The following is a 23,038-nucleotide window of genomic DNA, read 5'->3' as shown; positions in this document are numbered from 1 at the left end:
ACGCAAACACTAAAAAGTTATGGAAAGACTAAGTCTAAGTTTCACTATTAATTATCCATTATTAGAATATATAAAAATCCTTTCCATTAATGATTTTATCTATTTACTATTTTAGTTAATAATATCACGAGGCGTATATTCCCAAACAATGCCACGATGTAATTATGTGTTAACCGCTAACTTATAACATATTTACAATTCTTGCTACCCGCTTGCTTTTCACTTCTAAGCTCCCTAAAATGATACTATATGTTTATATCCGGACCGACATTAGCTTTATCTAAATATCGGAATTAAATCAGCCGGTAAGTATCAACATTGTAATAAAAAATCAAAAAACAAAATAATATATTGAGGTATTACGAAAAACGGAGGTACGCGCGCTTCATCCCGGGGATTTACCTCGTTTTTTGCTACGAAAGCTCAAAGCCCAAGTGTCCGTAAGCTGATCATAAACTGAAAATATATCTTAACCGTTACAACTATTTGGAAATCTACCAAATAACATTAAAAGTGTAAAATGATATCACAAAGTACGAATATATAACATTCCGAAAAAGAAATTGCAAATATCTTACAATTAAAAAAACTTATATTACCTTAGCTTTGAAAAATAAATGCAAAAAACGAAAATATTTTTCATTATACTGGATTGCATTGAAAAAGATGCATTGGTTTGATCCGGTCCAGTGAAGTTTGGTGACCGAGGCGCTAGAGGGCTCACTTTGAGTGAATGCGATATGTGGCGTCGGCTCTGACATACTTCAACCATATGGCACGATACAATCTAAATGTTGACGTATCTTTGTTCAGAATGTTTTATTCTACTAGATATAAATGCATATTGGCAAAATATTATTCCCATTTATTTTTCTTTGGCTTTGTGAAATATCACGATGTTAAGAATACTTTAACCTCCTGCGAAGCTTTACTATAGTTATTATATTTGTGTGATATGTTGTTTTTACGATTTTCCTCGTTTTTCTTCATTTACTTCTATTGTTAGTGTACACCCTGAAGAGATATGTATGTATCGTAATGTGTATGCCGAATGCGGTACCCAAGCAATTTCCTACCATTATAAGTAAATAAAAATATTTTTATACAATCTGCAGCCATCTTATGGTCGATCCTAAGAATTTTGAGAATAATATAATAATAATAATCTAATAAATTTTCAATAACGAGACGTCCGCTACGTTGGTCGACATTTAAATAAGAACCACTATACACTCATAGAGAGAAATCCCAAAATGGATACAGATTAAATATAATTATATTAATTAATACCTAATGCCTACATAAATTTTATACAGAAGAAACGATTACTTTATTAAATTCATGATTTGAAATCATGCACACGTATACGATCGTCGAATTAATTCCCGCTTTTCGAAGACCTACGCACATTTCTCTCTCGAATTGCCTTTCTCTGCTCGCTCTAACCCTGTATTCTAGGGAGTGCCGGTGAACTGGCAACCCCACAGAAATATTCCCTCCTCGTTATGTCAAATTTGACAGATATCCCATCGTTTGCCAACTGTAAGCACATTCCTTCCCGGTTCGGAAACTCTTTCAGACCAATATGTATGGCGCGAAGACGAAGGCACGGCTACTTATATAATCATGATAATCCTAAATGCCTTAAAAGTTTATATTGACGAAGCCAGTTTCGTACACGAAGGCAATGCTGTTCTAGTTATAATGTCTAAATATTGTTTTTGGCACAACGGATTCAACTCTATAGGAGGAAAGGTGTTATGAACGTGTAAGTATCTACTTGGCATTTGCCGAACGCGAGAAACTGCCTTCATAAATATATGCCAAAGGTAAATAATATAGAAGCAAAACGCACATAGATTACAAATAGTGATCAGACGTTCAATTTTGTACTTTCATATTCAGATTCCAAGAAGTCTTTAATTTTTTCATCAACTCTTTTTTTTATTTTATTACTTTTTTATCTAAAAATTTTGGTTATTATCTTCTAAATAATCTGTATTTTTTAAATTTAGATTTGGCGATCCGAAAAAAGTTTTCTTAAAAAATATTTCTTTTGAATCTTCTCTTTTAAAAATTACTGTTTAAAATTTGTACGTTCATTTTTGTACAGTTATCGAATCTAATTTGACACTAGACACTCGTAGAAAATTTTGTTTTTAAAAAATGTATTTTTTTTTATTTAGAATACAGTTGGCATAAATTTGGCAGTACTAGAAATATTAATACTTTAGTATTGCTCTGATTTACATTGTCATTTTGAACACTGAACATTTTCTCTATAAAATGGCCGAACCTCGAGACTCGTCCGCAGAGCGAAGACCGCACATCGCGTCTGTCGCAGGTCGCAGCGTGCACCGTGCACTGTCGGCCGCGGCGGCAGCTGGCGCGGCGGCGCGCCGGGCGCGGGGCGCGGGGCGCGGGCGCGGCGGCCGAGTGCGAATACTGTTCTTGTAATTTTACAACTAACGTCAATATTTTACTACATTTATAATACACAACTAATCATTAGAATGCGGCATCATCCTGCATAGTTTTGGCATTGTCCGTATATTGCACATATATGCTATCCCTTTGTTGTGCGAGTCCAGTGGCGCGCTTCAGAGACCCTCGCGGCGCGGCGAGGCGAGGGTATCGGAAGACGGGCGCGTGGGCACCGCGAGCAGCGTGGGCGACGTGGGTGGCGTAAGCGACCGCGGTTCAGGCCATGGTCTGCGGTCATTGCAGGCCGGGCGGCAGCTGGTCGCCAGCGGCCAGGTCGAAGAGGTGGTGCGGCGCGGGCGCGAGGGCGCCGTGCAGCGCGGAGGTCTTGAGCAGCCGCTTGAGCATGCCGCTGGAGCCGCGGTGCTGCAGACTCTTGTGCGTGGTGAGCGAGTTCTTGGTGCGGTAGCGGCGGTGGCAGAACTCGCACACGTACAGCGTGTCCGACTGCTCGTGCTTGTCTTGGAAATGTCGTTTCAAGGAATAGTAACAAGAGAAGGTCCGCCGGCAGTAGGGACACTCCTGCGGCTCGTTGATGCCGCCGGCAGTGGGCGGGGGCATGCGGAGGGGCGGCACGACTGCAAATTGAAAATGACCCTCCGTTGATCATCTGTGCTATCCCAATGCAACGGGATGGTACAAATGTGTTAATCGGCAGTCCTTGCAATACGTTAAGAGACAGGTCGAAGTTCAAAGGCATATCTGAATAATATACTTTTATAATATGTATGAGGTTAATAATTATTATAATACTAATAATATGCACTGTACACATTGACTAACTACACAATAATCACGAGTTTGTATATATTCAAAGTCTTAAAGAAAGTCTTTCAACCACAATGACACAGAACACGTGATAACAAAATGATAGAAGCATGCTCCAAGCAACACAACAACGTCAAACTGCGACACCCGATGGGAAGGGGCCTTCGGCTTTGGGGTTTAAATTAAGGAAAAATCATATTTAAAAAAAATAATCAGGAAAAAACCGAAATGAAAATAATAAAAGGACCCTTAAATCTGACCTTAGTTGTAAATGTTTGTTTCATGAACGTGTCCTAGCCTGTCTATAAACTTGTCTAACCTTGGTGGGTGGTGTTATGTACTGCGCTCGGGTGCGGGTTGGCCTGGAGGTTCTCTTTGCTAGCCGAGAGCCGCCGCGCGCCGCACCAACTCCGCCCGAGTAGTCACTAAAAAAATCGTATGTGATCCGTGTCCCCCGGCCTCGACTTGTGGTAGGTGTATATGTGCGTCATCAGGGAGTTGCGCGAGCAATAGACGCGCTCGCAAATCGTGCACCTGTACTCCTCCTGCCGCTCGGCGTGCTTGTCCGCGATATGCCGCTTCAGCGACGCCTTTGAGCATAATACTTTCCCGCAAAGCGAGCAGGAGAATAACTTTTTACCTGCAAACAAATCGAAAAAACAAAACAAATATGGGGGTGCTCCCCGGACGCTCAAACAAAGTGAACCTACTATTCTTTAGTGGTCTCTAATTATTTTGAACTTATTGACGAAAAAAAAATAAACAAAAAGTGTCTCAAATAATAATAAATTAAATAACGAAATAATAAAAAAATAAAATATAAATGATGGCGAAGCTACAGTGGGCGGTGATGTGTTAGAACAAATGACATGCGGAGGTTGCGGGGAACATCGAGGCTCAAAAACCGGGATTGTGAAGCGCTGCCAGAATAAAACAAGTAGGTAACGGTGCACTAGTACATAATACTACAAAAAGCGCCATTTCGTAACTACCTTTGCCTGAAAAGTTGACATCTTGTTAATAGGGATGTTTTAATAAAACTATCGACATTGTATATTTGTTTTTATTAAAAACGCCATTATCATCAATATTAGGATTTATGAAGTTCCGTTTAACGATTACAATTACATTTTATGAGTAGTTACGTCAAGTATTTACTTTTAAATTATAAAGGGGGAAAGAACTATTTAGGTATACATATGTAGGAGGATGTAAACATAGTTTATGTGCAGCCCATTATAGGTCGCCGATGACAGATGACAGATTATATATAATGTTAATAAATGAAATGGTTACAAACATACATTTCATAGTTCCAATGAGTTAAATCGCGACAAATGGAAGACAAAAACATATAATAAATTTAGGCACATCGAGAACAAGTATTGTAATGGACTGCATTACATTTATAAGTGCCAATTATCAACAAAAACAAATCGAAGGATAGTATAGTATAATAATTTAAGAAGAAAAAAAAATAAAATTTCAATACAACAACCAATAAATTAATTTAGATTCCTTATAAAATAGGTAAAATAGCCAACAAGAAGTATAAGAACACATCGAACATTGCGCGTGGCACACACACGTGCGCCGAACGCGTACATGACACGTTAGAAAGATAAAAAAAAAACTTAAACAGGTCACAGAAACAGTCTTAAACTTGCTAAGATCCTAACTAATGTAGTTTCAACAGGGATGTGTTCTGCTTCCTAGAACACGGTGTAGTTATCGCCCTTTAAAACCCACGAGGACCAAAAGGTCCCCTGAGATCCCGTTAAACTTAGCAGCTACGATATAAATAAAATTTTTAAGATCCAAAAATCACAACAGAAATTTTGATAAAATACCGAAATACGCTTCCGACTTGGTGACTTTTTTTTCCATATAAAATCACTAGTTAATTTAGTAAATAATTGTACAATTTTAATCTAGAGAATACGCCTAATAGTGTACAATTCAAACGGGACTTAGTCTAATCAGTCTATAGCGTTTATTACTTTTGGCAAAATCATTTTTGATCAACAAAAAACAAATAATTTAATATCATAAGATCTTTTAGCTAGAAAGAAATTAGCCAAATAATTACCGTACTGCCACTCTCAGCAGCACATCCCTGTAATTGTAAAGTAACGTAGATGAACTAACATCTATGAATTCAGATAAAACTTACATCTAAGTAGTCAACTAACTTAATTCCCAAACCCAAATTAACAGTAAAAACTATCATCTATATTACGTAAAATAAAACAACAATTACTACGTCTTACAATATTTGCAATTTGTTGCAAAAAAAACTTAACATTCTCTCGAAGCACGGAATGTTGCGAAAAATTTAAAAACAAATTTTGATTCCTTTTACGAATTTTTTTATACCATTTTAGCTTAACAATTTTTCTAAGACGAACGACGTTCCGTTTTAGCACCAAAACACTAGTCTTTCCAATCATTTAAACGAATAATAATAAAGCTTATCAAATAACTAAACAAAGAGTAATGGCTAAGCGTTTATGCATCTAGTAATAACAACGTAAACCTTATAACATAATAGCATTAAATTTTATTTTAGGAAGCCTCTCATTAAAAGTATATCAGCATTGATCCGTTACCTTCTAGGCAAAGTGTTGAACACTACTCCTAACTTTTTTAGAAGATTACGCAAAATATGTCTTTTTCCATAAAAACACAATCATAATTATGTAAAGCAGGCACTAATAATTACTTAAATTGTATATCGTTACAATAAATTATGTTTTACATTTACACTTAGATTAAAAATTTCTTATTGCTATGAAAAAAGGGAAAAATAACAATAGTTACCGACAATACGAGTCGACATAGATATAGTGATGTATTAATTGAACTATAATTGTAGAGTATAGTTGTGTAACGAAAACATATATAATGTATTGTATATAACCAAATCTACATATGGATTAACATTAACGCGAAAGTCTAGATCCAGAAGAGATAGGAGACTGACTTACTACAAGCACTATCGTTCAGAAACTGAAGGTATTAGCTGTACAGGTTTCCTAACACAAAGACTATGTAACGGCGCAGACGAGAAAAGCGATGTACATCGAATGGAAAATATTATAGTAATTATTATTTATAATCTATGTAATTACGTGAGCTTTCTGAATCTAGACTAGTATATAAATGCTCGTTTGCAATAGTAAAGGTATTAATAAACACTATGTATGGCAAGCGAGACGTCGTAAAGGAAAATTATTCACTGTTCAAATTTAGGAACATTTAACACTGACAGTTATTACAATTTAATAGTTACCTACAATGTAATTATTTTATCATTAGCGCGTCATTTACTTACAATTTTAAAAACGAAATAGCAACTTTGTAACGTAAAAAAAACCGTTCAAAAAGAGTACAGATTAAATAATTTAAATAAAGAAACGTAAAAAGAAATGTCAACGAGTAAAAAATAATAAAAAAAATATTAGAAACGAACACAAGAGTGCGTTAAAACTTACGTTTGAAACTAAACATCTTCACTAAATAAAATAAAAACATATATAATAAAATAGCCATAAATCATTTGCTTAAATGGCACTTTGCGATTCACTTTGCTAAGTAATCCTTCGTCTGTGCATCAAATATAACAAAAAAGTAAAAAAAAGATAGCAAGTGACAAAATATAGTCGACTAGAAAGACAAGCCATAAAATGAAATAGCGTCGACTTTGAAAAAAAAAAGCGAAATCTACTATATTGTTCTGTGGTATGTGTTTGTTCGGTGGATTTTTACTTTCGGTCTACTTCGGTACTGGTACTTGTATTGGTTGTATTGCATGTGTGTTGTGTTGTATGTGTTTGTGTGTGTTGAGTGACATGGCCCGCGGGTCATTTACAAAGAAACTTTTCTATTGGTGCTATTTTTTCCGATTGTTTCAGTCTTAATCAATGAACAAAAAGAAAACACCTAAATAAAATATAAATTTGAAAGCCTCATTAGCCAATTATATATCTGTGTATATAATTTTTTATTAACTTTAAATAGATTTTTTTTAGTAATCTCGTATAAATATCTAAGTGTGAGATCAAGAAGGTAAAATACAGAATAAATAAACTTGCGAAACGCCGAAAATGAACACAATGTTACAAATTATATGCCTCTTTTGTTTCTTATAACGAACACTGTTTCTCTTTTTTTTTATAAATTTAAGCCTAATATATAAATTTACAGCACCAAGATTTTTCTCTTTTCTCAAAATATTATTATTTCTCTTCGCCTTATTGTCACACATTAACATAGTGTAAAAATCAGGAATATCCCACATACCGCAGTATTGCACCTCGCGGACGTGCAAGTGGCACCATTTGATAACAATTCTCAAAAAATTCAAACATTAAATCGTCAAACTCCACTCTCCCTTTCGTCGCTTGGAATGTCATATAGCTAATTGTGATGTCACGTATGTCACCGCGCCGCTGGCCGCCTGCGCGGGCGTCGGCCGAGCGGACAACACCCACTCCTACAGTTCAAAGATTAAACATATATTGTAAATAGAATCAATAGGCAATTTCTACAACACATCCTCGATATAGTTAAAAATATAAATCGTCTAAGATATATTAAAATGATCTAACGTTAAAAAGAAGACAAGAATTAAAAATGATATTGCTTTAAGTTGCATGGTTTGAGATTAGACGTTGAAGTGGTCTTTGAACTTGTAGAAGTCGATATTGTGGGCGAGCTTGGGGTCCTGCGTGGTGAGGTTCTGCGGCTGCGTCTGCGCAGGCAGCGCGGGCAGGGCGGGCAGGGCGGGCAGCGCGCGCTGGCGGCGGTGGTAGATGCTCTTATGGTTGTTGAGGGAGTTGAGCGTGCGGAAGACCTTGTGGCAGAGGCTGCAGCGCGCCGAGTGCAGCGGCTGCAGGTGCTGCTGCTCCGTGTGCCGCTTGAGCGTGAGCCGCGTGGAGAGCAGCTTGCCGCACACCTCGCAGCGGTGCCCCGCGCCCAGGGGGCCCACTGCGCCACACATAACAACCAACATTAGCGCATTAGTCAACCGACCCCCACGTCGGGGCCATGGGTACCAACACCACTGCGAAGCTCCAACGGGTCCCATTCGTTCGGAACCAATTGGCACGATTTAGTGCCACTCTGATACGTGGCAATTTAGCGAACCGACATGGCTTGTAGAGGCAATTTAACGTGATCAATCGAATTTGACTAATGCGCTCAATTAAAATTTTAAGTTGGTGGTTATGCGTGTACCGATTATAGTTCCAATTGGTTCCAGAGAGGGGCGTGAGCGTAGCGCGCCGGCGCCGGGCGGCCGCGCGGTACGCTCGCGCCTGCCTTGGGTTTTAGTAACGACCTCAGGACAAATTATATACGGTAGTCTGGCGGTGCGCATGCAAAGTACACGTAAAACTATTCTATGTACAAATGTTAGGAACATATCGCTTTACAAATCTGTTTTCGTAAACTTAACAATTTTCTAAGGGCAAGACTATGGCGTTTTAGGTGGTAAAGGATGGCAGCTTTAGTTCTTCGAATGGCAACGTGATCGGCAACGGATGTGACGGGCGTCAATTGACGGGGTAGAAGGGGCCCTGTCCGGTGGCGGAGGGCGGTTGCTGCTTGCGGTGGTAGATCGACTTGTGGTTTCTCAGACTATTCAGGCTGGAGTATACCCGTCGGCAAATATTACAGACGGGCTCCCTCGAGGGCCTCATGTGAACGTTCTGAATGTGCCGTTTGAGCCGCGTCAGGGAGGACAAGCTCTTGTTACAGGGCTCGCATCTGTAATCTTCCTGGGGGGTGCGGGCGCCACCTGGTCACAACACAAGCAGTTAGCCCGGTGGAAGCTTCCGAACGCACTTTTAATGCACTCTCTTTATCGCTGCCTCACGATTATTGGTTTACTTTTATTTGTAAGCACCGCCACCCCCCTTTACAGTTTGATGATAGCCATCCTCCGCGCCGTAAATAATGCCAAGCGATATTAGTAACGCATACATGTTTTTGTGTCCTAGTTCGACCTAAATACGGCTTAGCAAAGCTCTGCGGCGTTTGTGATGAATTAAGTCTGCCGTTGTCATAACAGTGCGACGCGCGGCGGCGGTTCCGGCCGGCGCTCGAGTTTCTCGAACAAAAGCGTTAGTATTCTTCAATGAGACTGAATGTCTGTTTTTTAATATAATTCGACACCGGGTGACCATTACTAAAAAATCCATTGTCCAATCTTGGATGTCCCGATCGTTATATTTCTCAAGACAATAATGATTAAGGGTAATACGAAACTGTTTTTAGAAACATGAATGACTCATGGGATCCGTCGTGCGTTTTAAATAAATAACTCATTACCGGAATACAATTATTATGCTATACGATGCTTGGCGGTGAATTTTTCGCATGCTACTTTCGGAATCGTCTTCTCGCAATTGTTTCTTTCTCTACATAGTATTTTCGACACGATAACTTCCAGCCAATTGTATGGTACGAGTGCTTTTGCTGTTTTTTCCCGTCAAAAATGAATTTCAAATCAGATGACACGGTATTATGAAAACCAATCCATTGAATAAAAAGGAAATGAAACTTAAAATTGGAAAATGGGATCGAGGGATATCTCCTAGCGTATACTTTAAGACACATCTATAAAACAAGCTGGCATATCTTCCTTGTACGGTTACAATAAACTAGTTACAATACAATAAACATGCACGCCACGTTGAGTTTTGGTTCAATGATCGATTCTCATTTTTCAAACTGAAACTGTAACGGTCTGGCAAATGAAAACGGATGACGACTAGATCGTGGTACATGGAACCAAAACACAAAAGCTAACATTTATATTTAGTACAGAACACAGAGCACAAAATGAAGACATATATAAATATAGGTTAAGAGGATGAATATACATAGATAATATAGTACATATATATAGGTCACGTGATATTGCCTCATACATTTTTTTTTGTAAATATAAACCTATTATGATATATAAACCTAATAATGACAGAGCAGAGAGGAAGCGGTGATGGTGGCATACGACAGACAGTGCATTAAAAATATCGTTTGTTTCAATATATGTAGGTAATGCATAAAATAAATTTGCTGCTAGAGAAGCCGCGACTCACCTTGCGAGGTGCTGGCCATGCCGTCGGGCGCCAGCGGGCTCGGCAGACCTGCAACCACACACACACCCGCTTTATACCCCGCTACACATCCAACACATGCCCACCTACTTCTATTGGAAGGCATTCAATGGATCTGCTTTGGCACAGCTGAATATATTTACGAGTATCGTACCCTAAATAATTTGTCAGCTGTTGATGATTTTTAACTCGAAAGCAACAAAGGAACTGATAAGGAGATTAATTCTTTAACAGACAATTAAAAATACATAAAGTCATAGGCAACAGGTAGTTGTTGCTATAGTTTCATTAATTTTCAAAATAAATACCACACCATTAACACAACATCAACATACCACGACACTAAGATAAAAATTATAATTTACCCGCCAAAGATGAATGCTCAGTGAGAGCCGCCATGCTGAAGTTGTAAGTGTTAGATGGGGCGAAGAGCTTGGTGTCCGCTGGCGGGATGAACGGCGAGGGTGGCAGCTGCGGCGGCGGAGTACGGTCGTCTGCCTCCGCAGAGCTGCCGCGCGACGGCGGCCCGCCCTGAGACAAAATCATCTAGGCATTAAACTCATGTTACCCTTTTTACTTACTCTATGATCTATAAGCCTGGCATCGAAAAAATCATTTAAAAAAAAAACAAAAAAGAGTTAATTACTGAAAAAAAAAAATTAAATCAGATGCAGGCTTTCCATGATTTTAGAATTATTTTGAAATACCTGGTATATGAGAAATTAGCATAATGATTTTTTTTAATAGATTATATGCTCGCAGTAATGATCTAATACGATGCAGACGATCTGTCTGTCACTGCGGCTAGCATACCATGGTATAACAATAGCGGCTGTCACCGGACACTCGCCGAGTTCCGGGTAGAGGTATCTAGTTCGTTAGACTTCTTTCTAATACTCAGTAATGTCAATGTCAAGTCAATTAAGCGACGGCGGACGAGGTTATAATGTTTTGACAGCTTGAATTTCAAACGTATCGGTTTGGAGAATATAAACAGAATTATATTTTATAGTTTATGATAACATCGTTATAAGCTAGACTGCTCAGAACTACCAGGCTATCATAGTTTTCATAGTAGGGGATCAAACTTGATATTGTATTTAAAGAAATTAGTTTATTGTAATTATAGTGACAAGACTCACCATGGACCGATGGTGCGAGTGCGGCGGCGTGTCGTCTGCGCTGCGGTCGAGGTCCGCATTGGAGGCGCAAATCATGTCAATGGGCTCATGCTTGACGTCCTCGAGACGCGGGGATGGCGAAGAGGAGGAGTTAGAGATGCCGTTCCCATTGCCCTGGTCGTGGGCGCGCGTATTGTTCACCATCGAGTGGTTTTTGGTGGAGAAGTCGGCGGCGTGTATCTGTGGCTGGTCGTTGTTGTTGTCGTGGCGTATGCGCTTGATTACATCGGGCGAGTTGTCGGCGGAGCGGCTGAGGCGGCGCGGCGGCGGAGGGGCGCGGCGCAGCAGGGCTTGCGCGGCTGCAGGCGGGTGCGATAGCAGAGCCTCCTCCAGCTTGTCGGTGTAGCCGGGGGTGTGCGGGGTGTGGGGCGTGTGCGGAGTATGCACGGGGTGCGGCGGCGTGCGCGGGGAGGCTGCCGCCGCGGCCGCAGCTCGCGTTAAGTTCTGGAGGAGCGGCTGTGGAAGTTATTAGGTGTTTCAATCGTTTTACATGCTGTATTTCATAATGTCTTTTTAAGTAAGCCTATATTACGTACAACATGGCACTAAATGATTACTTACCCCTTGCGAGTCGTCAGTCTGTGTGAGTCCGGAGACGCGCAGTACCTCAGCGGTCTTGAGGAAGGAGGAGAGACTGCGCTGGTGCACGTTCACCTCGCCGTGGTAGATGAACTCGACGAGCGCGTTCAAGTCCGTGAAGGCCACGTCTTGGAGCACGATCACTGGGTGCTTGCATGGCGTCGACTGCGGAACAATGTACCGAATATTTAAAATACCACCTAATATTCAACAGAACCGGATTATTTAATTGTTATTATTAAAATAATGCAAAAGAGAACTAAGTACTTGGTTCTATTTCTTATCTATGTATTAGTGACGTAATATTTTTCACCTGCGCAAATGTTTGCTCAGGCTCAGGTCCGATAGGTATTGTCGATATAAATAAGTTTTTACTTATACGCTGAGACTAAACAGACTATTCTATATTAATTTTAATTTTATTCACAAATTGTCTTCAAGTATTGACACTCTAAACTATTCAAAGATACGTAATATAACATTCTTATAAGTTGACTCGTTGTATTGTTTCTGGGCCTTACCTTTAAAAGCTCCCTGAAGTAGGGGCTGCAGGCGGAGAGTACGACTCTATGAGCTTTGAGGCTTCTGCCGTCGCAGGCGAGGGTGACGTCGACGAAATCTTCGTCATCCCTGAGGTTCTCGAAGGCGCTGGTGATGCTGCTCTGGTAGTTGTTCCAGCGCAGACAGAAGTGCTGCGTGTCCACCATCTTGTCTGATTACGGTATCGTTTGTTTCGTGCGGATTATGGAGTCATGTGTTCGGACTGGCGATCTGCGGACAATAGTCACATATTAGCGAGATGTCACATTGTTTACGATGTGTGGGTTTGTTTATGTTAAATATGCAGATAAAGCTTTCTTATCAATTAAAGTCTGTTTGTTTTTAAAGTTGTTGTATGCATGTCCTGAAATAGAAAGCTATCCGTCACTTTATCGTGGTGCTGTCTAGTTTGTTATTACGCGGTAATTAGGGCGCGTGCACAATAACTCGTGCAGTAAACAAGTGTACAATGTTATATTTTTATCTTTTCTGACCTAATTTTTAATGTAATGTTTTATTTATTATAATTTATTGTTTTATTGTTAAGAAATAGGAACACTAACAGTGCTAAGATATTGTTATCATTAAGCTGCATGTATATTTAATTACAAGTTGCGGGTGTTAAGACCTCGACATACGGCCGCAGATTTACGCAAGTAAAGTAAAATATGTCAAATATGGTAAAAAAAAGTTTTAAATAGCAAGTCATTGCTGTTTGTCTCGGGTTGGATTAGCCAGAATAACTATTTAAAGAATAAAAGGGTTTACAATTATAAACTGGTTTTATTATTTGATTATCAATACCACAGAGAATTACGAAACATTTGAAAAGAATTGAATAGAAAATAATTAAAAAGAAACTTGACAAAGTAAACGTATTATGAACAAATGTCGCGTTTCATTGGCAAAGTTTTCTTAAGGGTTTCCCGTAGAAATCTCCGAGGTCGGTGTATTGTGACGATTGCAAATTTACAAAATTCCAAGAGTTTGAAATAGCATTGTATTTGTAGTTAAAAGCTTATTGAATTAACTTCGTATAGAGTTACAAGATATAAGAAAAATTGTTCCTTTTTCTAAGGTTTCGCAAACTCGATGAAAAGCATGAAGTAAGAAAGTATTCGGCTTGGAAAAGTAAAAGCAAGTTTCAATAGACTTAATTACTCCTGTGGTTCAAAACCACAACAAATTAACCGGGTTTGTTTCAACGTTTTGTTTCTACTTTGGAACTTAGGTAATTTTAATTTGGAGTTTTGCAGGTCTCTGTAATCGTTTGACATGATTTACGTAAGATTTGTTTTTTCTTTTTTTTATAAAAGTGATTTTTACTAATATTTAATTGGCATTCTGTCAGAAAATCTGGGAATCGAAGGAGTGTCCACGACATAATAAGATAACCACTTAACTACTATGTTGTTAAGTCAATGTAAACAAAATTTGATACAAAACAACAGCAATTATGTAACAAAGAATCGCATAGTTCTAATGTATTTCTGAAAATCGCTTTCGATGCGATACGAGTTACGATACAATGGAATGTATCCCTTATTCCCTTTACATTAAGGTGGTGATGGGTGTTAATGAACGGCATGAAACGCACGTCGTATGGTCTGAAGTTTTTCAACAAATCGTAGACAATACGTCCCAGTGACCGAGTGCAGACAATGCTCCTCGGATTACCACTTGGTATGTGAGCTGCTTATCTTGGCTATCGAACTTGTATTTTTTGTAATTAATTATTAACGAATTATTTGATACTAGACTGTTGCTCGCGACTTCACCCGCGTGAAATTAAAAAAAAAAAAAAGCTTGTTACTCTTTTTTTTTATAACATAAGGTGGCAAACGAGCTAGCGGCCACCTGAGTCCGCCAAAATGGAGAAGCGACCGCTGCCCATAGACATCCGCGATCGCAGATGCGTTGCCTACCTTTATCCGACGGAGGAGGAGACGCACATAAAGAGGATATTGCCCCTTCCTATTCATCTCCTCCACCGTCAAATCCACTTCTCCTTCCCATCCTCTCCTTATAAGAAAAGGGTGGTAAAGAGAAAGGGACTTAAATTAGGCCTCCGGCACCACACTCATCAGACGAAACACGGCATTGGTTCCATTTCACGCCTGTCTTCTGTGTGGTCATGGTATTACACCGGGCGTGCCGGCCCTAAGTGCTAAGATGTTAAAGCGGGCACTACCACTGCTAGACTCACTGATAATGTAGCTATTTAATGGTGAAATAATTTTTGAAATCAAACCAGTAGTTTTTTAGTTATTTCAATACATACAAAAAAACTAAATCTTTCCTCTTTTTTATTACAATAAAGCTCAAGCTTGGATACATATAATAATAATCGAATGGTAGTCGAATACACAAAATCAGGGTATGTTTCGTTTAACGTTTTACGTCTCAAATCTAATGAGAGTTATGCATTTATCGCTTGACTGTTAATTTCACTGCAGTGAGTCATGTAATAATTAGGTATCAATAAATGTTACAATTATTTGGCACATTAAAATACGTTGACTTTGAGATTCTTTTATGTCGACGAATACTTGACCTTGTTAACGGATGGTTATAGTCTTTACAGATATATTTACTTCTAGAACTTTTTCCTAACCATTTTCGTTGTAGAGAGTAAGTTAAAGCAGGCTTTTAAAATTGATTTCTTGTTTTTTTTTTACTCTTATGAGTTTTATAATAGAAAGGCAAAAAGCTTAAAAACTTTAAATATAATATAATATAATACACTATTATAATAAAGCGTAAACACACACTTCTTTGTTGCTAAATGTCAGCAATTACAGCATATTTTTCAATAATTCTTTCTTTAATAAAAAGCCCTACACTTACGTCATGCTTTAGGCTATATATTTTCACGCAATTGAACTTAGGGGGTAAATATTTTGGATAACAACCCAAGGTGGGAAAGAGACCATAAGTTGCTGCCAACATTAAGAAAGAAACATTGTCAAGGTTAATCACGTCATGTCATTTTGACAAATGTAAACAATAAAATCAATTTTTCATAATTTCATGTGGATGAATCCGCACTGGAACAGCTAGTTTACTAATAAGATTAAAGATGGCTGATGGAATATTAGTATTTCTAAACCTCGAGGGTGAGAGGAAACGTGTTTAAATTCTCTATTTATAACAAACACCCCAATAGAGACGATTTCTATGAAAGACATTAAATCATGTTATTCCGCCACATAGCAAATACCTCTGCTATTCAAATCATGAAAAGATCACTCTTGTATGTGGTATAATTTAAAAGCGAAATATCAAATTTTGCGATATCGCTTCTAGAAACTACAAAATGTGTCATCATAAGAACTAATAGACGATAAGCACGTAACTTAAATAAAGATTTAGTTACATTATTGACTTTTTGATGATATTTATAATCGAATGTTATTTCGTATAAGGCACATCTTCATCTCCCCTATCTTATCCTACTCCCATAGGGTCAGCACTGGGTTTTCGTCCTCCAAGTAACTCTATCATCCGTCTCAGTCTTCACTCCCTCATCATGTTACCTTTCACGCAATCCATCAATCTCTTTCTAGCTCTACTACCGGTGTACCCCACATTCATAACTAGTGTCTTTGTTACATGCGATTCGTCCTCATAATATGACCATACCTTTTACTCCTTAGTTTCTCAACCACTGGGGCTACTCTCAAACTTCTCGTCTGGGGCATATGTAAGTCAAATATCGTACAATTTTTGATTTTTTTACCAAATCATTCCTAAAGGTAATCCTAGCCCAAGTATAGCACAAGTTTTCATCATTAATTACGTCTAAAGGTCACAATATTTATTATAAATCATTTTTGAAATCCTGTTCTAGCCTGCAGCCCCGAGCTCACTGCTCTATCTGAAATTGGTTTTTGTAGCCTCATGCGGGCATTTGATAAAATTGACAGTTGAAGCTCTATAAATTATTCAAATAAACAGATTAATTTAAACTAAATTCTTAACTTAATTATAGTTATTGTATATATTGAAGAAATTTAATCAATCCGAAAATTAAAAACATTTCTTACTGCAATAGTTTATTAGTATATAAATTATTTTGATGATATATCTGTATTCTAGCTAACGCTTGTCACTTGACCCTTTGCCCTAAAAAAATGCTTCACAAAAATGGCCGTTTTGTTCCCATTTAGATAAAACCTATTTTTGTTATTGAATACGCTTTGTCTAATTCGCACCTTTACTCGTATTATAAATCAGAATTAACGCTATATACCCATTTATATCTTACGATCTCTATGTACTAGTGTGTATTGAACAAAATTGGACTTTAATAGTTTGACTTCAAGTGAGTAATTCGATTGCAGCTTGATACTGCAATAGAAATGATAACATAACACATGCATTATCATTTGCATTATAGATCCGATAGCGAATCTTTTAGGGTTCGATAAGGCGTTAAAATAAAACCATTTCAGGAAGTGAACTTTATAAGATGTTCCATAAAAGGATGAATGACGAAAAGATATCTGACAAAATGAAAAGAAGATTAATGTCTAGCTGTTGCGCGCGAGTTCGCACGCGTGAAATAATAAAAATATTAAAAACAGCCTTTTTTAATTCACTAATAAGGTAGGTTTTTAATGGTGAAAGAATTTTTGAAAACGGTCCAGTAGTTTTTGAGTTATTTCAATACTTACAAAAATAAAAAATTTTCCTAGTATATAATACTAGTACAGATATAAATTTTTTGATCCAATTCCGAATGAAGGAGATTCCAAGTACGCATGTTTATTTTATTATACGGAACCAATCCGTCTATCAATCTATCCGTTCCTCAAATTCTTTTTTCGTAAATTTTATCAGCTACATTGCGATAACATTTTAGAAACTATGATAAATAGAATTAGTTCTATACTCACATACGGCACTAAGGTATGCGTTAATAATATAATGTGACATTTCGCTAATAATTTAACCTTGACAACAAGTTAAAGACCTTTTCTGATCGTATATTCTCAAAAACTACTATGATTTTATTAATATCGGTAAAGTCTGATTTAAAGAAGGCTCTAACTTATTTAAACTATCACTTAAGTTAAATTACTTACTTGACTATTTTACTACACACACGTTAATATTTTTAGCGCGACTATCTCCCTGGTCTAGATTTCTTTGGTGACTATTTTTTTAGTATTACGGGGGATGTGAACAGGGTTATTTTTAGTAAATCGCAAACCTAGGTCGCCCTTGTCGGTCTAGCGCCCTGGGCGGTCATTCAGCCGCCTACCCTAAAGCTGTTCACCACACATAGTAACGTGTGTTCTTCTCAAGGGCATTATTTTATCGCACACGATTTCCGAGAAAGTGACGTAGACTCTGGATCTTTACCTAGAATGCTCTTGCATTCATCCCAGTTAAAGTTACTGTCAATTTTTGACTGAATATACAAGAATTGATTTACTACTTTACTTTATGTTTTTTACATCGCTGGCAAATCACCGAAATAGCAAAATTAAAATGGCAGTAAACAAATAACGGCATAAAACCTGATTATTAGAATAAAGAGGTTATGGCGTTAAGAACTTAGTTTTTATTTATTATTGCGTTATAAAATATGTATATTATTTTTTATTAAATTTATTAGCAATCTATTATTAAAATATTATCTAGTACGTCATTCGAATCGTTATCATAATAGATTCGTTAAAATTACTTTGGGATAATAAGGTAAAATATATTTTTCCCAGCGTTATTCCCAGAATACATATGAAATGGGTATATTTTAAAACTGTGAAACCAAGAACAACGTGTCAGGGTCTCATTGTGGGAGAAGTTACGCAAAAAGATTTTGCTTGAAACATTTGGAGGGTTATTTTAATTTTACGACAGCGCCATCTACCGCTTGTAAGTGTAAAACTCAATGAGAAGCCAAGACTGGTAGCAGTTACATTTTAATGCTCAAAATTTACCGTGGAACTACACCGAGCTCTTTCTCTTTAAGACTTTAAGAGAGGCTATATCAATATACGACAGTGGAATTCTACATTATTAAATGAACGAATTGAGAGCTCCCGACTCCCGCGCGGCCGCTGATAGCCCCGACTTATCGCACTTTTTGTAAATTTAGCTTTTTATCAAAGACCTAGGCTACCTGATACCTTATCGCCTACATAGTTGAGTTTATTAGATGTAACTATTCAAACGATGTTATTTTATAATAATTCATTTTCGGATTTTATTTAATAAATGTTTTATTTTATTTGTTTTTCTAAATTTTTTGCGGTTGGATTTAACCATTACATGATAATGTGATGAATTTAAATCAATAGTAGTTTCACTACAATAATATGAGGTTATTTTATATACTTCCTTAATTACAAGTAAATTCCTGGACGTAATGCATACTAACATTATAAAGAGGTATGATTCGATTGTTTGTTTGCATTGAATAGTCTTTGCAAACTGAACCGATTAATAAAAAAGTTTTTCACTGTTGAGAAGGTAACATTACCATCGAGTAACACAGGCTATATTTTATTACTAACTGTCGCCCGCGACTCCGTCCACGTGGATTAAAAAAAAACAAAAGTGAGTAGCCTATGTGTTCTTCCAGACTATCTTCTACATCTATACCAAATTTCATCGAAATTCGTTCAGCCGTTTAGGCTACAAACTCTAATAAACATCCAATCCTCTAAACTTTCGCATTTATAATATTAGCATGAATAGAAAAAGTTCTTTTGATAGTTACACGAGGACGAAGTCGCGGTAATGCTAGCAGCGTGCGAGTGTAAAAAAAACTAAATTTTAATTTAATTTTATGATATGCATGTTTACATTATTAAAAAAAATATTAACTGATAAATTGACCAGCCGGTGCTGTGGCTCGTTGCCACGTCAATCAATAGATATTGCCATAGTAAATACCTATTATAAATTTGAATGTGATTTTTGATAAGCAGTAGGTAGGTCACATGCCGGCCGATAGCTCTGACACTAAGCTAGATAATGCCTAAGTTTTTAGTTTTTTTTCTTGATAACGAATCCGACTGGCGGCGTTGTAAAGAATTTTAGTAATCATTTACAAAAATATTGAACGCATCCAACGATATTTTACTATTTGTGACTTTTTCAATCAATTGAAATTTATTTTTAAATGACAAATCATAAAGAATGTAGAGGAAATGTTATACTGGTTTAAGAATTTCAAAATGAGGTCGCGTGTTCGATTCCATTGTTTGACTATTTTTGTGAATCATGTCGTTTCAATAAAGAACATTAATTTGTTAACTCAAAAACTCAATAAAGTGTACATTTGTCTGGGAAATCTGAACTAAGGTGCTGCTAGGCAACCTATTAATGTCTCTGCGTGTGTTTAGATTGGTATAGAGGTACTCACCGTAACGCGTAACAAGACCTTCTTAGACGACTTCTTTTTCAATTAAATCTGCAACAAAAAGAATACTTAATTAGTAATGAATTTGTCAGCAAATTTTTCACATCGTGATATTGAAAAATCCTTTTATAATTTTTTGACACTAAGATTTCCCAGTCAAGGCTTGTCTAAGAGTAGACGAAGTAGTGAAGTACAAACATTACCTTTCTTCATTCATTAGTTTTATATCCAAATATATCAGAATGTAGAATTAAGAATGACTTAGTTAATAGACTAATGAAATATAAATCAGGTCTGAAGTGTAAAACTGACCGCTTTTCAGTCATGAAAGGCGTTAAATCGCCCACGTAGAAACAACGTGAATACCTAAAGCAAATAGACCCGAAAACCGTTACGATCCGCCCGGAAACATACGAGTGAGTACATTATATCCGTAAACACCGGATACATAGAGGCGAACGATCCAATCGCGGCAAAGGTCAATCTTTTAGTGTCCAATCGCTGACGGTCCCTCGGCACGCAAACTATGTAGGCTTTCGTCGAAAGTGAAAGTGGGCAAATGGCGGTTGGAGTTTCCACGTAGTTGTGACGTGTGTGGACGTATGTAAATAGAGCGTGAGTATGTGTGCGTGCGTTGTGAATGAAGCCTTCGAAGCTTTTGTCGGGTTATGTAAGTTCGGAATCAACGAGCGGCTCTACATTTAGCGACGTGCTAGTTTTACCTTTATGTTCTCATACGTTGAGACTATTGTCTCTTACGTCACGCTTCGGTTACGGTACATATGTGTTTTGTCAACTTGACACATCTGAATAATAAAGTCGTAATAGACCAGTATAAGTCTATGAAATGGTGTAACTGAGTAAGTTTTAACTACATTTAGTAACTTTAAATAAGTAAGTCAATAACGTCTAATAATTCAAGTCGTCAATCGAAGAGTTAACGTCAGAGAATGTGACTTTATCTACATAACGAACACACCAACCGTGCATGTTATTTGTATTGTTATTTAGTAAAAATCTCTGATTTTGAATTGGTAAGTGAATAACCACGATATTTGATACATCTTAATATGTTGTTCACCAGTCCAAGCTATATTTTACCATGCAAACAATATTTTATTTTATACTTTTTTTCCCAAATTAACACGATGTAAAATATTTACACCTAAATTAATACTCTATTCTCTATAAAAATATAAATATATTTTTTACACTTCAGTTTTAATAATAGCCTGGCAGTTTTTAAAGCTACGCGGGCCCTTTGAACTCGGTAAGTTAATCACGGCTGGCCACACCGTGGCAACTAAACTGTTGGCTAATAGGGTTGCCCGCTACGCGAAAATTAACGGACCCCATTAATTAAGCTAGCGAACGGTGTCGCTAACTATTTGTAGTTTAACAAAACCGGCGTGTTTACCTAGAATTATAAATTAAAAAAAAACGAATACTTATCAGTATATGCTTATTGATCATAGAGAAAAAACTCTTTGGTTAACTTCTTTTAGTTCTAATGAGCAAGAAGTTCATTAGTTGTCGATATATAGGTCAAAATTTTGGGCGAAAATCGTTAAAAATATAGCGATGACAAGGAAAGGAAACATAAGTGTTTTGTTTTAGTAAAAATAAAAACGCTTTTGAATTTAGAACTAGTCTCTTTGCTTAGTTAAGAATTACTGGGAGAATATCGCACGACCAAAGCGTATCGTGTTTGAAAAATTATTTTGATACAAGTTCTTTAGGATTTATAAGCGTGAGAAGTATTTTTACATACAATTTATCGCGTAGGGCCGTTGATTCTTTGCACAAAGCGCGTTGACCTGCGCTACGTTACTTTGTGATCTAGCAAATACTACGACTTATCAGTCATGTGAAAAATGTATTCTTCACCTTTTTTTAATTGTAAATGTTCAGGCGTGTAATTAAGTAAACAGCTTAAACAATATATCTATACTTCTATACTATTATAATAAAGCGTAAACACACACTTCTTTGTTGCCTAAGATGTCAGCAATTACAACATATTTTTCAATAATTCTTTCTTTAATAAAAAGCCCAACACTTACGTTATGCTTTAGGCTATATATTTTCACGCCATTAAACTTAGTGGATAAATATTTTTGATAAAAGCCCTAATGTGGGACCATAAGTTCCTGCCAACATAGATGAGAAAGCAAGATTGCTAAGGTTTGTAATGTCATGTCATTTTGACATTTACAATTGAGTATTTGACAAATGCAAACAATAAAATAAAGTTCTTATAATTTTATGCGAGTGAAGCCGCACGGGAACAGCTAGTAGTAATAAAAAGATAAAACATTTAATTATTTGTATTGAATTTCGACATCAGAAAGGTACTTTTTCACTAATGCTGTATAATAAACAGGACACCAAAGGGAAGGGTTTGGATGTGACAGAAAAGACATATATTGTTTGCCGCCCAGGAGAAGTTAGGGTGGAATGCTAGCCACCAATAGTAAGTCAAACCAGTGTAGTAGTGAAGAAGTAGTTAAACCAATAAATAATTGTATTTATTATGCAATTAAATAACTATTAATTGCATATAGCATAAATAAAAAACTGTGCTCTTCCTTGTAAGGCTTTTGACCCGTACAATAATATCGTATATGACTAGTCATCAACCGCGACTTTACTTGAGACACGTTTATAATGAACTGTGTACACTTAGTTTTACATCATTAAAGGAAAATATGAATTATTGAAATTCCTGTTGGGGTTTTTACGTTTGATGTGATGCCTAAAAATATCTTTATCGGAATTCTATTTATGCTAGCTGTCGCCTGCGATTCCGTCCGCGTAGAATTAAGAGATACTTAATAAGTTGCCTTTGTCTTTCTATGCTCTATACTCGTAGTCGCCAACATCCATCCATCTATACTTTCGCATTTGTAATATTAATTACTAGCTATAGCTCGCGACTCCGGCCGCGTGGAGTATAAAAACCAAAAGTGAGTATCCTATGTGTTCTTCCA

General features: G+C 37.1%; 2 protein-coding genes across 5 annotated transcripts in view; both read right to left on the bottom strand.

The window, feature by feature from the left end:
* Positions 1–2,023: 2,023 nt before the first annotated feature.
* LOC106108738 (zinc finger and BTB domain-containing protein 18-like) lies at positions 2,024–3,671 on the bottom strand (the record flags this gene model as incomplete). The annotated part of the gene is made up of 2 exons (XM_013289999.1): positions 2,024–3,059; positions 3,569–3,671. Coding segments are annotated over 2 exons (444 nt in total), but the record flags the coding sequence as incomplete, so codon positions are not given.
* The window catches only part of LOC106108853 (broad-complex core protein), a 36,350-nt gene continuing 16,891 nt past the window's right edge, over positions 3,580–23,038 (bottom strand). For 2 of the 4 annotated variants that reach the window (XM_013290139.1, XM_013290140.1), the window contains exons 2-8: positions 20,052–20,099; positions 12,655–12,904; positions 12,116–12,298; positions 11,516–12,010; positions 10,739–10,904; positions 10,356–10,403; positions 4,298–8,238 (exon numbers count right to left, since the gene is read on the bottom strand). In XM_013290139.1, coding sequence (XP_013145593.1) covers positions 7,916–8,238; positions 10,356–10,403; positions 10,739–10,904; positions 11,516–12,010; positions 12,116–12,298; positions 12,655–12,840 — 1,401 coding nt within the window. In that variant the 5' untranslated portion in view covers positions 12,841–12,904; positions 20,052–20,099 and the 3' untranslated portion in view covers positions 4,298–7,915. Of the gene's footprint in view, positions 3,890–4,297; positions 9,050–10,355; positions 10,404–10,738; positions 10,905–11,515; positions 12,011–12,115; positions 12,299–12,654; positions 12,905–20,051; positions 20,100–23,038 lie in introns of those variants that run through there. The other 2 variants (XM_013290143.1, XM_013290142.1) reach the window with 2 other exon arrangements.

This window comes from Papilio polytes, unplaced genomic scaffold (genome assembly GCF_000836215.1).
Source record: "Papilio polytes unplaced genomic scaffold, Ppol_1.0 DF821400.1, whole genome shotgun sequence".
In the NCBI taxonomy this organism is placed as follows: Eukaryota; Metazoa; Arthropoda; class Insecta; order Lepidoptera; family Papilionidae; genus Papilio; species Papilio polytes.
The sequence above is the reverse complement of the archived record's forward strand: the minus strand, read 5'-3'. Positions and strand labels throughout refer to the sequence as shown.